At 42.0% G+C, this 15,536-nt stretch overlaps 1 protein-coding gene across 7 annotated transcripts in view; it reads right to left on the bottom strand.

Annotated features, from left to right (window-relative positions):
- Window positions 1–15,536, bottom strand: part of GPM6B (glycoprotein M6B) — a 106,439-nt gene that overhangs the window by 31,226 nt on the left and 59,677 nt on the right. For 2 of the 7 annotated variants that reach the window (XM_054065738.1, XM_054065759.1), the window contains exon 1: window positions 1,263–1,417. The exons of 3 other annotated variants lie outside the window; for them this stretch is intronic. In XM_054065738.1, coding sequence (XP_053921713.1) covers window positions 1,263–1,323 — 61 coding nt within the window. In that variant the 5' untranslated portion in view covers window positions 1,324–1,417. Of the gene's footprint in view, window positions 1–1,262; window positions 1,418–15,536 lie in introns of those variants that run through there. 2 more of the 7 variants (XM_009555961.2, XM_009555962.2) reach the window with 1 other exon arrangement.

A 15,536-nucleotide genomic window follows, 5' to 3' on the forward strand; every position in this document is an offset into this window, starting at 1 on the left:
AGGTTATTGTCCACATACACTAATGGCTTTCAGAGCTTAATCTCTCATCAGTGGACCTCCTTTTGTGAAATCCCTAAGGGATTATGTAGTACTATGTCTAATCACTTGACAAATTTCATTTGCTTGAAACCGAAGCTAGGTTTGAATTATACAAACCATGTAGGAGGAAACAGATTTAAAGTAGGAAAACAAAATCTGGTACTGGACAGTACTGAGATTTATCAATACATTCATATTTGAACTATTTAACAATAAATGAAAAAACTCTACTTAGGGAAATGCATCAGTTGTGTATCAGCTGGTTAGGCAAGTAAGATAGTCAGATTGCTTATTAATGGCATATAACAGGTTCAAAAGTATACTATGAATCCTAACAGTAGAAATTTTAATAATTTTGTTGCTGCTGCATATTAAAAAAAAAAAGCTACGATTTGTACAGTAGTTTGATATACTGAAGAGGGACATTTATTTGGCGTAAATTATATGTCACGGAAACAAAACACCCTTTGCTAGTTGAATTTACCCTCTGAAGTTCAGCACTCCAGACCACATAAATCATCTGTAAGGCTGGGATCAATGAAGCACCTCTCCTTCTGTGCTGCCATCTCCCTACCAGAATCACTACCACAGAATTGTTCTCTCCATTAAGCATCAATTCTCAGTGATTAACACATCCCGAAACCTAATGTTGTAAAACTCATTGCATTATCCCCCGTTATCATAGCACAGGCAGATCTCTACATAAGCAAAATTTGCACGACAACACCATAGAAAAGGAATTAAAAATTAAGAGTAACATTTGGAACCAAGTAACTAGACAAAGGTTGGGTGATATTATAATCTACTATATGTTATTATAACCTAGGTCTCCCACACTGCATTGCAAAGCCTTGCTACATGGCTAGTCTTGATGAAAACACCAGATTATGGTTCTGAAAACAACACGCAAACACACAGGCACACGCTACCTCTGTAAACCAAATTTACCAAAATCTATCAAAGACACAGCAATAACAAGACTTCACTCGCAAACATCATTTCTGCTTAGGTTAGAACAGACTCAGAGCAAATACAGATGCAGACAGAAAGATTGCTGCTCTATTAATTTGTTGTCAAGCCATGCAGAAAAGGACGTCTGAAAGCCTGAAGATGCAGTAATGATTGTTTAAGAGCGATTCGAAAAAGTGACAAAACTGGCCTAAACCTTTTTAAGCCCTCTGAATGAAAAGATTTAAACAGGCTATTGTTAGACCCCTGGGTACCTTTTTTCTCTTGGCTTTGTTCTGCATTTTCCTCCGCTGCAGTTTCCATGGCTGGCTTCATACCATCCACCAAAAATGCCGCCCCCCCTCCCCCCCCAGCAAGCACTTTTTCTCTTCGCCTCCTTTCTCACTCCCTTCCGTCTCCTATTTACAGCGGCAGTGATTGAGCGGCTCTGTTCTCCCCTACAGTAGATTACAGTCCTTTCCAAAACGCCAGAAAAGTCTTGTCAGCTTCAATTTCGCTCCGCTGACTGGTCCACGAGAAGCTGTGCCAGCGAGCGCTCAGCCATACGTCATCGAAGTCCCCAGCTATAAGATAGCCATCCTGTGCCCGGCTGTGCCCCGGTTTGCTGCGTTGTGGGGACTAGCATCACCAGCTTGCACCCCCTTCTTCTTGCCCTTCGCTCTCCCTCTCTCTCCTTGCCTCCCAAGGCTCCCAATGAATGTTAATCAATTCTCTAAGCGATGAATGGATAGGTGACATCGGGAGGGGAGATGCGGGCGAGAAAGAAAGGAGCCCCCCAGCTGCCATGGGGTGAGCCCCCCAGACGCTGTCTCTAAGGGTAGTGCACGCCGGCACACAATCACAAGGCTCCCTTTCCCATGGGACCTCGTTATTATGCTTCACGTTTTGATTTATTCCACATGCCCTCTGCTCTTTCAAGGGGCGGAGGGTGATGGGTCTGTTCTCTCTGTTTGCTTTCTTTGCCGAGTAAGTTCCGCTCACCCACAGTAAAAGACTGTGTGAGAGAAGCATAAAAGCAAAAGTGGGCATATATATATATACACACACACACAAATGGAAAATTTGAATTCTTTCTCTGACTAGCAAGGATGATGGAAAAAAAAAAGCAAAGAAAAATTCAAGCAAGCAGAAAGGAAGCAAGCTCAAGTGACCAAAAATGCACGTGCAACACTTTGAAGGATAAAATGTTTAACAAAACACAGCTTGGGCTTTTAAAACGATCTCTGCCATTAGAGATCTCAAGCCATGCTAAAAAGTGAGTGCAGAGTTGCTGTTGAGCACGTTTGATTGCTCCCCTAAATGCAGACAGACTGCAGTGTGATTTAACAAGCTGTGCAACAAAACCTGGACACGTCCATGTTGCACTGTGTGAGGTGACTTTAGGTGGCCCCAGCCCCCTCTAGGCAGCCTTGTGCCAGGGAGCCACAGAGCCAGCAACACCACAAAGGGGTATTAATCACCTTCCGAACCCCAAGACAACTGATATATTTAAGGCTGTATTGTACTGACACTAATTAACCTTGCCTATCACTTTGCTTGTCTCAATAGCCTCAGAGTGAGCCACACTGCACAGGGCAGACATGTCCAAAGGCACCCCTTTTTGTGTGTAGGATGATGGAGCAACCATGGAGTAATGGCCTTTGCGGTCTGGAAGGCTTTGCTGGTCCAGCTGCTGCAGCTGATTCTGCAGGCTGCAAAGATGTTGAGCAGATTCAGCAAATGCTGGGGATGTTAAAACCTACACCCTGCATGTTCCATATAACAGATTAGAGCAAAAGAGTGGGAAGAGGGAAGCAGTCCAAAGATCTGTAACTGCAATTCAGCCTCTTCTGGTTAAAGTTATTACACCCACAATTTTGCTGTGCATTTTTGTTTCTATAGAAGCCTAGTGAAAAGCACAAAATCCTCAGACCCAACCTTTAGAGAAAGTTCCATTCTCTTGCAAGAAATCAGTGCACAAATCTTCTCTCCCCACGGACGCCACAGTTGTTACTTTGCTTTGGGCATCACTGCTCAGACATATGCTTCATCCCAGCTGCCAAGAAGTCTTGGACTCATCCTCAGCATTCATATTGAAGCATGACAACCTGACGTCAAGCATTTGTCTAAAAGATTTCTTGGAGTCCAGGAGAAGTCTGCAGTTGAAGCTCCCACCTCAGCAGACCTCTTTATAACCAGGATGAAGTTAATTTGTAGAGGAGATGAAGTATCCTCAGGAACCAATGTCAGGCAATGGCTTGGGTTCCTGAAGGTAATCAAATCAGCAGCCCCAGCTGAGACCTCAACCCAGGTGCAAGGCATATTTCTCCAGTCTCCTTCTCTAATGCCCACATAGCAGTCCATACACGTACTGAAATCCCTGCCCAGCAAGACCATGTACTGCAAATGCACTCCCTCAAGGGAGCAACTGAAAGGTGAAACCATAGGTGATGTGTTTGCTGTATTCTTTTAACCATTACTAAAAGCTATTCAAATCCCACAGTCAAGAAATGAAAGACAACTTCTTTCCATTTGGGATAATGATTATACAAAGGCAACACTCTATGAAGAGTGATTTCTTTCCCCATTCAACATCAATAAGACTGAAAAGCCTTAGCAATTGCACCTTACTTCTGCAAGTCACAAATTTTGCTCATTGGTCAAAACAGTTAATCTCAGACATTAAAATTCCTTCCTTGGAACTTCCCATTGTTCGGTCAGTACTTCTGGTCACTGCTGTCTTAGTCTAGAACTCCATTTCTTAGTGATCTTTGCTTACTTTGGAGGGTCTAAAAGTTTAAAAGGTTGAAACCTCTCTTCTGGCTATCCCAAGTTAAAAAAGACCTGTTAAAAAAAACTATTTGAGTGGTATAATATTAATCCACTTATCAGTATAAATATACAGGAAATACGAACGTCATCTGGAATTTCCTGTCTAATGTATTTTCTGCCTAAAGAAAGAACCTTTGGTTACAGACTATCCCTGGAGAAAACCCACTGACTAAGCCTTCCACTCTGCATCAGTGAGATCCACTCCTTCAAACAGCTCTATGATTTACTGCTGGAAAGCAGTTTTTGTGAGGCAGGCTCAGGGCTTCAGAGCAGATGTTTTACCAACATGAAACTAACAGGCTGGGAGACTGTTTCCCCTACTTTCTCCCAGGATAATGCTTTCCCCAAATGAGCAATGAGGGAATAGAGTGCACAATACCAGAATTTAAATCACAGGAGCTTGAGCTGAAGACTTCAGAAGCCATCAATCCCAACTATTCAAAAGCACTGGTTCTACCTACTAAATCATGCTTTAAAAGCTGCAAGTGATGCATGACTGTAAAATTCTCTCCCCTCACTTCTTATGACTTTCCAGGTTGCTGTAGTATATGATGGGTTTTAAGCACTTGTCATCTTAAGTCATTTCTTAATCTTCAAACTCTGTCCCACCACTGATAAACACAGCAGGCAAAATTATACGCTACTTCCTCTGGGGCTAACATAGGTACTGGTCTTGCACTTCGAGCATTAACCTCAGTCAGCAAGTTGTCTCATCCTACACTCCATCCCTTAATCTGATACATCCTTTTTGTAATATGTGATGAGATTGGGCGACATCAAGTCTATGTCAACATGGCAGAAGACAAAGCCACAAAGGGAGAAATTACAAATGCTTTCTTAAGGACTGATATTCAGCAAAAATCTGCAGTACAGATCAGGCTTATTTAGACAACCAGCAACTAGAGAAGACAGCTAGCTTACATTTCACGAGTTTAGCACAGCATTTTATTTGCAGAAAAAGAAAAAAAAAGAAAAGGGGGGGAGGGGCTGAGCAATAAGAGTTTCTGCTGCTGAAGCACAGCTCTGAGTCTACAGCCAAACCTCAGGATGAACAGCAGTGGAGCAAAGTATGTGAAGGCACTGCAGACCAAGTGACATACATGGCAAAATAGATTTTTTTAAAAAGAGGTTTAAATCTATTTTATCTACCTTTAAAAAAAAATCCATTTAATCATTTTGCTCAGTCAAGTAAAACAGTACAATCACACAAGTTAAAAAAAGGTATTAAAACCCCAATTCTGTTCACATGCGAATTCCTTTCAAACATCTATCTATGCCACTGAATCTAGTTTACATTCTCCAAGGCTGAGAAGCTCTATCATAAGCAACAGCAAATTCTTCACAAGCTTTCAAGAGATGAATACACACTTGCTATTTCTACAAGGGCTTCACAGAGCTGTAATAAAGACTGTTCTCACATACTTCAAGAGCAATTTGAGATTAGCTTGTGAGAATGGAGACTCAGAAGTTAACATTCAGAGACTGTCCCTCAAACAAGAGTGACACGTATTCCAAACAACTAATTTAAAAGACAACTTGTTGAATACTCTTTTTGGGGGGAGGGAAGAAACATGAAAAAATATTGAAGAGAAAGAACAAATAGACATGCAGACACTTGGCCTGTCTCTCAACATAACTGCTCACGTTCAGACCAGCTTTAGGCCAGTTACCGAAGACTTGAATATAAAACCCGATCTGAATGCTTATGGAAAAGCAGACAAATTTTCCATGTGGATAGAATCAAAGCATGACAACAAGCTCTTAGCTGCACAGCAGGCATACACCTGGCAAGCACTTGAAATAGAACGGGCTCTAGATTTTTAAGACATACTAAATTTCTAGGAAACTGAAATCCAAATCAATGAACGAATAAAAGTAGGAAAAAAATACACTTTTATCACAGTATAAAATATAAACTACTAAAAAATTTAAGTCTGCACTGCATTTAAGGAACTCCATTTTGGATTTCTGTAGATTAAGCATGGTTAGTGGTTATCTTTGCAACTGAAGAAAACCACTGAGTTAACTGATGCAACTAAATCCAAGTGTATGACATCAACAGTCCTGTGACCCCCTTAAAAAAGCCTCACGAAGACGGCAACTACTGCTACCCAGCCAAATGCCTGGCAGCAAGAAAACAGGCAAGTGGATGCAGTTCAGTTGCTGGTTTCATCCACTTCTCTGGCTGGCCTGCTAGCTTCCAGCTGAACCACTGCTTTAGCCCATTGCAGTCACAGACACTGGTGAGAATCAAAGGCAATAAAAAGCCTAAATCCAGAATATACACAGATGGCTAACCTTTACTTGGAACATAAAGAGGGGAAAGAAGGAAATCCCATAAAGAGTGAATAGAGGGTTCTGTATGGCTTTTCCAGTAGTTAACTCTCATCAAGTCCTAGTCTCAAAGATTACTCAAACAGCAGAGATGTGAAAGCTCTCAAAGAAAAAAGCCTGAAGAACTACAGTCAAAGTGAAAATGAAAGCAAATGTTGATGATGTTCTTAAGAAGCTGGGATACCCACTTCTGCTTATCAAAAAAAGCTAGATATTATTTGATTATTAATCCTAACTAATGGCTTCAAGGCCTTTCTGGGAGTAAGAAGCTTGTATTTTAAAAACAGACTTGAGGAAAATAATTCAAAACCCCGACAGACAGAACACGAGAATCTCAACCACACCAAAGACTTTTGCGGAAAAGCAATAAAAATTAAAACAAAATAGGCTACATTTGAAACTGAGCTGGAAGAAACACCACCCCTTGCATTCCTCTCATGTGAGGCTGCCTAGAGCAGCACCACACTCTTGGCAAGCCAGAAAGAAAAATGCTGACAAACTGGAACCCATTTATCCTACAGCTGAAAAAGCAAGGAAATACAGGAAATTGATGCAATGACATCCTAGCATATCCCCCTGAAGTAGTTTCATTCAGCAAGCAATGTTCAGAGTGCCAACCCTGAGGGTTGCCTTCAGCTTTTACTCCTGCTCAAGAATGTTATGGCAATATGTATAGCTTCCTACAAGTGTAATGCATGGCAAATGTCAAATTTCAATTTAGGCAGCACAAGAATGCTTAGAGTTACTCAGTCTTACATACATTTTCTGTCCAGCAGTGGCAACATCTTCACATACATGACTAATATATGACGTCTTCCAATAGTGCTTCAGATGCTCCTTCATCATTTTAAGGGCTAGCTTCTTGATTTTGGCACATATAACCACCCTTTTTTGTTCTCGCTGTCACCTTCACAATACAAAGGAGATTCTCAGCTGTCATGCTCGTGTCTCCATCCCTCTGCCTTGAGTCATGCATTCAGCAGCAGCAGCAGGAAAGTGATATGCTCAGGTCTTTTGTATTCATTTCCTTAATTCTGGGCCTTGAAGACAATCCAACCTACTTAGCTTTTGCTCTGAACCCTCTTCTCCAATACTGTTGCCAAAGCCCACTGCCATCTCAGAATACTAACAAGACTTCCTAAATAGTTGGATATACTGAAATAGCATCCTAGATATTTATGTTGTACTTGCTAGCACTTAAGTAGAAGTGCCTCTTGTACTTGTAGAAGAGCTATTTCTGCCAGAGTTTTAGAAGGCAGCAAAGGTATCATTATAATCCTGTGCTGCTAATACAGCTGCTTAGTCTCCACGCACCTGATAGTTTGAGAGAGGATTGGTATTGGGAGGCTACCTATTGAATTTTTTTTTCTAGCTATAAATAAATACGAACTTCACTGAGTTCAGCCTTGACACAAACTTATATTTCTGCTCCACAAAGTCAGACTTAATCAGACAATCCTGTGTTAACTTTATATCCAGTTCTGATTTTCAAAACTGCCCTCCCACTCTTCGCATAGACTTCAGCATCCCACCTACAATCTCTCATCTATTCAGTGCTCATTTTGTTCTTCAGTCTTGGCCTCAGTCCAGTCTTTTCACAAAGCATGGAAAAAAGCATGGAAACTTGAAGAACTACAAAATGCTAAAGCTCCCCAGAAAGAAAGCAGAGGCACTCGTTATACAAAAGTACCCACACTGGAGGGGCATAGGGAGAGACTGGGATGAAGACAGCTCCTGAATTTCATGAGGTATTTCATGCATAAATCATAGATATAAATGCATATGTATACATATGCAGAAAAACATATATGTGTCGGTATATGCATGTAAACAAAGAAAACATACATATGACTATTTATCTATTTTTATTGGGCAGGAAACTTTATCAGCACCACAGGAATCACAATAAGGAATACACACTAATTTATACAGTAATGCAATAGGTGTTAAGTTTGATAATGAATGCACAACTAAGCACCATTCCGGTGCTGCAGCCTTCTCCAGCCCAAGATTTCAGGTCTAAGAACCAAGTTACTCAATATCAGACTCAAGTAAGAGCATTATTTCTTAGGCATCATTACCCAATCACCTCAGTATCCTGGGCTGAAAGGCTGGCCCACCAATACCAGGCTCAGCTGTATGTCACTCCAAGATCTGCTCATGGATTACTGGGCAGTTGTGTGTCAACATTTTCAAAAGCCCGTGTAATTTGGCAGTCAAAATGTTGACGTAAAAGAGAGCATCAAAATAATGATTGGTACAAGTTACTGAAATTCATTGTTTAAAGTTTCAGTACCTTGTAAGTCGCTGTTACTGTAGCGGTTTCCCTGATACTGAAAATTCCCATTCCAGTGTAATTAAACTGTACTTTGGGAAAGACCCTGAACCGGTTCTGTCACGCAGACCTGGACAGCCTGTTGAATTGCAAATATAGTTTCTGTTCACACACAAGACACTAGTCATGAAATCCTCAGTTAAGACACTAACGAAAGGGTTCCCAATTAATCATTGTATTCTTTGCAAGAGCAGATATCCTCATTAGGAAAGCGGCAGGACATTAACAAGTTCCACTTTGACGGTGTCCAATTAACTCATCTACTAAATATGTGCCAGGCAGCTTCAACTGGCCCAGCTTTTCCCATCTCCTCTTTCTAGGTGCACCAATTGGGACCCCAGTCATGTATAAAGCAGTGGTTCTTTCTACACTTTGCAAAGCCTTTGAGAACACCATCAGTGGACAATAAACAACAGCCACCCAAGTGTTCAACAGGTCCTTCACTTGCGTCCATAAAAAGTTAAGTGAGCACTCAGCAAGTTCAGTGCAATTAAAAAAAAAACCCAAACCCCCACCCTCCACCTTATAAACGGGGAATGGCTTAACCCGGCAATGACAAGCACGGTTGGAGCTCCGTCTGGATCATGTCATGGCTCGATTTTTGCCGAACCTCAGCAGCGTATGATCCTGCATACAAAGTGAGCTCTGACACAAAAGTGCTATAGGGTGAGTTAAGGACAAAGTAGCAGCTTTCAGCCTGATTCCCAGATATGCTGTCAAGTAAAATCTCTTGCCAGGGCAGGATTATTCCCCAAAGTACACATTTCCAACAATTCGTCTTGCCTAATTTTTTAAATGTCTCGAGCTTGGAGCCTCTTGATCGTTTCGCAGAAAGAGCCATTCTGCAGCCGGCAGGTTTTGAGGCTTGGCACAAAGGAGGGCTTGCACAATGGCCAGGCGCCCACTGCAGTCAATGCAGAAGGAGCAGTTTTTCCAAAAGGAGCTTGAGTGGGTTCTCAGCCTCCAAACTGGCCTCCTGTCCCACTACCTGGAAACCCCACAAACTCTCTTCTGAGTGATTCCACCCTGACACTGCCTACCTACATCCCTATTTCTCTGTTTCTTTCCAAACATGACATTCCCTTGTTTTAAATGGCTGCAAGGCATAATTTCTGAACTTTATCATGAGTCAGAGTGAAATTCATCTAGCATCTACTTTTCTTCATCTGTTCCTTGTACCTTTCCCATTCCATTTCATTTCTGCTCCTTGGGTTTGAGCACATTTGTAACCCTTTTTCTTGTACTCAGAGCTCCCCAAGCATAAGCACTAAACATTATCATTATGTGCTTGCTGTAGAGACCCTCGCATTCATGATTCAAAATGGCACTGGGCATTTTCGCTCTCAGTAGTACTACAGACACATCTTGTGTACATATCACCAGTACAAATTCCTGAAGAGAATCAATCACCTACTCCACCTTTCTGCACCTTTTAGAGAGGAAAAGAAAGGAGCTAAGGAACTCAGGAAAACGAATGGATATATTGGAAAAAAAAAAAATAATTAAAACATCAGAGAAAACCACATGGCAGAAATGACATCAAAGCCTCTGGCTATGAGTCTTTCTTTGGTCTGTAGGAAGAACTGCATATCTCTACCAAAAAACTGTACTATACCAAGTGTGCACTCACCTTCCATTGCTTAACATGGGACAGAGCTCTTATTGCAGATGTGAGACTTGCCCACAGGTTGCAGAAGATCTCAGCTTCTCAAGCCAAAATCAACCTGTGCAGAAGTTTATTAGTACAGGGAAGAAACTAAAGACCAACTACAGCTTTAAAAGTATTTGCAAGCACTTAATTCCAGCTATGGTCCTCAGAAATATTAAAACTAATTGTGTGTTCAAGTGCAGCACATACTTCTATTGCTGAAAGAACATCACCAGATTGCAAATGCAATCAAAAGCCCATTTTCTTAGTGTAATTTGCCATTAGCACACTGCAGGTTTATAGAGCCAAACAAACAACTGCAACTAAATTCTCATTGCCATTTCAAACTGTTTCCAAGTAAATATCATAGCAACATTATCAGAACCTCCAGTTCACTTAATCCCAAACTCTAAAATTAAACAACACCAGCACCTGTTAAAAAGAAAACAGAAAATATTGTCCTCCTGGGTAAACTGAGCACCTCCCTGTATTCAGATCAACAGTCAGACTCCTAAGACAGTTAAAGATCTTTTCATGACTTTAAAAAAGAAAAAAAAGAGATGAAAAAAACAAATCCTAGGGTTTTATATATATCATGCAGTTTTTAAAGAGCAGTGCTTACTGATTGTTAATACATACCAAACACTGAATCTATTTATTTCAACCTAAAAAATAATCATATAAACGACTGATAACAGATTTAAGTAGCATTTCATAGATTCCCTGCTGTTTCATGACTGTAAAGAAGAAACCCATTCCAAGTGCAGCGGCACCCATTTCCTGAGCTGAAGACGCCTCTTTACTGTGGGAACTCAGCATCGCATAGCCAGCAAGCACCACCGCCCCGCAAGCATCAGCAACTTGGAAAGGATGCAACAGAGGACTTGTCAGGAAAAAAAATCAGCTATTTCAGCTTAAACTGCACTTATAGTCAACAGAAAGTAGCTGCCTGCATCATCCAGAAAGAAACAGTGGGTTACAGGGCGGCAGGGCAGGCAGCAGCCGCCCTTCTGCTCTTGTCCTGGTTGGTTGGGAGTTGGCTAACGCTGGAAGCATCCCAAGGATGCCTGCAGCAGGGAGTCCCAGCAGGGCCAAGGGCAGCAGCCAGCGCCCATGGGAACCTGAACGGCCCTGGGGCCACAGGGCTTCACGGGTGACCGGGCTCGTCAGCCCTATTCAGCCCCACTCCCCATGCACAATAACCAGCAGCCACGCTCCCATAATATGGGCCTCCCCCTTTTATCATCCTTCATATCTCAGCGATGACAGGACTGAAAGGGCTTCTGATGGGAAATGTGCTTCGAATTAGCATATTTCCCCCTGCGTACAATGGAGGCATTAAGCTGCTGTGTTTTGAAAGTCCAAACAAAAGCAGCCCAGGCTGTTTTAGCAGTGCTGTTTGAAGTTTTATTCCCCCCCCCCTCTCCCGAGTTGCAAGCATATCTAACAAATTTTCACTCTTTCTGAAAAGAAGGAAGCACAACTGATAAAATCTTTTTGGTAAATTATATTATTTAATATGTTTCAGACTTTAAAATAAAAGCAAATCTTTCAAAGTCGCTCTTGGCAACCTGGTGTCTGATCTTACCTCTAATGAGCCTGTCTGGCTGCCCCCAGCACTTGCACGGACCCCGTCATTGGGTATTTTGGAATCCAAATACATTCACAGTAACCCAATATAAAGTGTTCAGTACCCACAGCTCAATTTGCCACCCTGTGCCAGGGGCACACTGCTGAAAATACCAGTTTTCTATGAGAAATTAAAGCATTGTGCTGCAAGGACAAACAAACAAACTTCATCCTCCCCCCCTCCCTTACTCCCCTAAGACTCCCAGACTATCCTTTGGTTTAACTTGCCGGTTATGAACAAGAGGGCTGAATCTCGAAAGTACAATCTTTATTAAATGGCTTCAAATCTTCAAATTCAAAATTGAATAGCTATTTACCAGTGAAAGGACTGCAGGAGGAAAGAGATGGAAATTACACCAGTTCAGCATAGGGAGGAAGGAAAACAAAGCACTCCTGTATCAAAACATCTTTGGGCAACAACTGCTAGGAGAAGAAATCTACCTTTGCTCAGTGTGTTGGTCTATAATTGCTCATTAGCACAGCTGGACCATTAGGAAGCCAGTTTGTGGCTGTCTTGGTTAAGAGGCACATCTTCCTTCCTCCTATGTTAAACAGAATTTTCTGTGAAAGGAAGAAATAATCTTATATGGTCAAAATGTTTCACAGAGGAAGGGTTTGGTGGTTTGGGTTTTTTCTTCTTCTCGTCCTCCTCCTCCTTCTTCTTCTTCTTCTTCCCCTCCAAAGATTTCCAAGGTATTTATGTAATCTTCTATATGCGGCACAGCTAAGAACAAAAACCATGCTCCTTAACAACATGAGATTACAGCAGAAAAGCAGAATGCCAATGAGATCCCAGGCAGGCAGTTTGCAGTGAGGTGGCTATAAACTGTTCATTAAAAAAAGGCTGGGATGCAGCCTTGCAAAGTCTTGTAGGAGAAATGTCTGCTTTGTTCAGACTCATCTCCTTTTCCGTTTCAGGAAATTTTCCTGAAGACCAGGATTGATTTCTTTAGCAGCAGTGCTCAAAATACTTAACAGTCTCTGCTGTGTACAAGCACTTCACTGTCAAACATCCACTTTTACCCTACCACGTGCCAAGTGGCCCACACATCCCTGTGCTCCTTCCCATAGAGTACCCAACCAGCCTTCTTTCTAAATCTGCATTACCTGGCAGGCATTTCACCTACTTATTTGCACCAGAACAAATGAGTTCCTGGTACTGATGCGGTATGTTGTCCATATGGCAACTACATAGCAGTGACTGAGGTCTAACAGCAGACATAGCCCTCCCTCTGGCACATGTTCTCATTCCCTTCTAACCAAAACGTCCTACAGCCCAAGGATCCCTCTGCTAATAACCTGCACTTTCCTCTGATGCACTAGCTCAGTCAACAAGGAGCCAACTTTACCCCCAGGAAAGCCTTTTCATCATCTCCAACAGCCATACATCGGCTTTAGCTGTGTGTTTGCTGCACTTGGGGCCACACTTGACTGGATGACAAGTTTCTGACCAAGAGGGACTAAAAGAATCTGGCTGCAGAGTACAATGTCTTATTTAGCTTTATTTCTCTACTATCACCTGTAAACTGCCTTAAAGGCCTGATGCATACTTTCCCATGCTCTGAGGCACTTCACAACTTAGTACCAAAACAGTGGACAAGACCTCCACATGTTATGGCAGAGAAGTCTCACATCAAAGCAAAAGCAGGAAGAACTTAGGATGCCTTTTAGAAATCTTCATTTAGTCATTAACAGATGGATGAGAGTAATAAAGCAGTCTAGGGAGGAGACAGAGGAATTAAACAACAAAATGGAGATTGTTTTTCTCATTCAGACTAGGATGAGCAGAACTTCACTTTGTAAGCACTCCTTCTGAGATGAGTCCTTTGGAAGTGTTGCTCAATCAATCACCATGACAGCTTGGCACAGAAAATGAAATAAAATAGATTTCAGCTCCATTTACAAACAGATGTAATTGCACCACCGCAGTTCTTAAAGATCACAAAAAGGTAGTAAAATAAATACGTACTAAAAAGGTCCAGTAAGCCCAACAATGAGATTTTAGGCTTCTTGGAGGTGGGATCTATCAACAGAAACTTTAAGTAAAACAGCCTTGTAACTTTGAGTTTAGATCAGGAAAGCTGAGGAAAAAAAAAGCCTTCCACTGATTAGGAGATCTCACCTGTGGAATGTCTCTCCAGCATGGCTGGGATGATATGAAGAGAGGAAGTGAAAGAAGTCAAAGCAGGGTAAAGCACTGCCTTTCATGTTGCTAGTGCCCCAAAGGGACCTGACCACAGTACTTTACCAACCAATCAAGAAAGTGTTCTCAAATTCCAGTTATTCTTCAGATTCACTGGATTCAGACCAAGGATGAACACACAGCACATGCCACCATCCACTGTGGTGTTCTGGCACAGGGCAGCACCCTACCAACAACAGCACCACTCTTTCCTTTCAAAAGCCCCAGAAAAAGAGCTCTGTATTCTCACATGATGAGACAGGTTTTTACAGCTTGGATCACTACAGGGTATTGAACCCTGGCAGTATTCTTACTGAAAGTTCACTTGCTTCTTCTTAGACCTCAAGAGATACATACCATATATAAGCTAAGGTAAAGCCATCCTTACTACATTCATTTTGGCATCATGAGTCACTATCTGGCTGAAACAAAACTATCTTCTCACCTCCACATTGAGCAAGTGCTATCAACTTTTCCAGTATCCTGCCTACTGCTATTTTCTTCTGTCTAAGTGAGCAACATAGAAGCATCACAGAATACACTTCACGCTTCGGCTTTCAACGAGAAGAGAAAGCCACAGAAAACCTCCAGGACATACTATGCATGCTCCTGCAGGCAGAAATAGTTTCTGGACTTCTATATTAATCTCATGGAAAAAAAAAAAACCCAAAACTACTTTACACTCAGAGATTGATTTGCTATGAAGTAGGACAAGTCCCTCACATCGCCTTTCCTGTTCTTTCAACTCAGTCTAACAAAACTGATTTCCTGCCTTTTTACTACTTTTACTATTTTCTAAACACTGCCATGACTCGGGAACACTTGCTGAAGGTATGAAGTTAAGGCAGAGGTGATTTTCAGTCTTTTCAGGATATGGAACAAATTTACTAGTCTAAAATTTCTGCTCTAAATATGAGAGCTCCAGCAATCATTCAGACAGACACGTGAATAAGAGTTAATGAAAGCACCCTGGACTCCTAAGGCTGCCTTGGCACAGACGGGCCCCCAAAACAGAAGACTCCCTTGAAGCTACGGCTGGAGAGCTCGGAACACCAAATACTGGCACAGGGCCACCAGCTACATGATGACCAGGCTCAGGAGAGCAATGCAAGCTGGCACAGAGCAGGGCAAGGAAGAGAAGAAAGTGCTTCCCACGTTTCACACTATGCATCCTACTCCATTCTAGTTGAAGTGCAGTGTCTAGATGGAAGCCATCATTCACAGTCACTGAAGTTTCCCACAGGGATCCTTTATGGGTCCCATGCACGGCACATGAGCTGATCCCAAACTGGGGAGGAATATCCTGCATCCTGCTAGAGAGGGACTTCCACGTAGAGATGTGCCTCTGAAGTGTAACAACTCCAGGAACACACAAATGTCCGCATACTTGAAAACGTACAAGCCCTTCTTCTCCTCAAAAGCCATACTCTCCTCTTTGCTTCGCACCTATGCTATACCTGCAATACAGCATCACCAGAGATGCTGACGAAATTTCATCTCTCCTACATATTTCAAAGTGAAAGGGTTTAGAGCTTCATACAAAAAAACCCAATCCAACACGTAGCAACCAAATACGTGTGATGCCCTAC

The sequence above is a fragment of the Cuculus canorus genome, chromosome 1 (genome assembly GCF_017976375.1).
Source record: "Cuculus canorus isolate bCucCan1 chromosome 1, bCucCan1.pri, whole genome shotgun sequence".
Taxonomy (NCBI): Eukaryota; Metazoa; Chordata; class Aves; order Cuculiformes; family Cuculidae; genus Cuculus; species Cuculus canorus.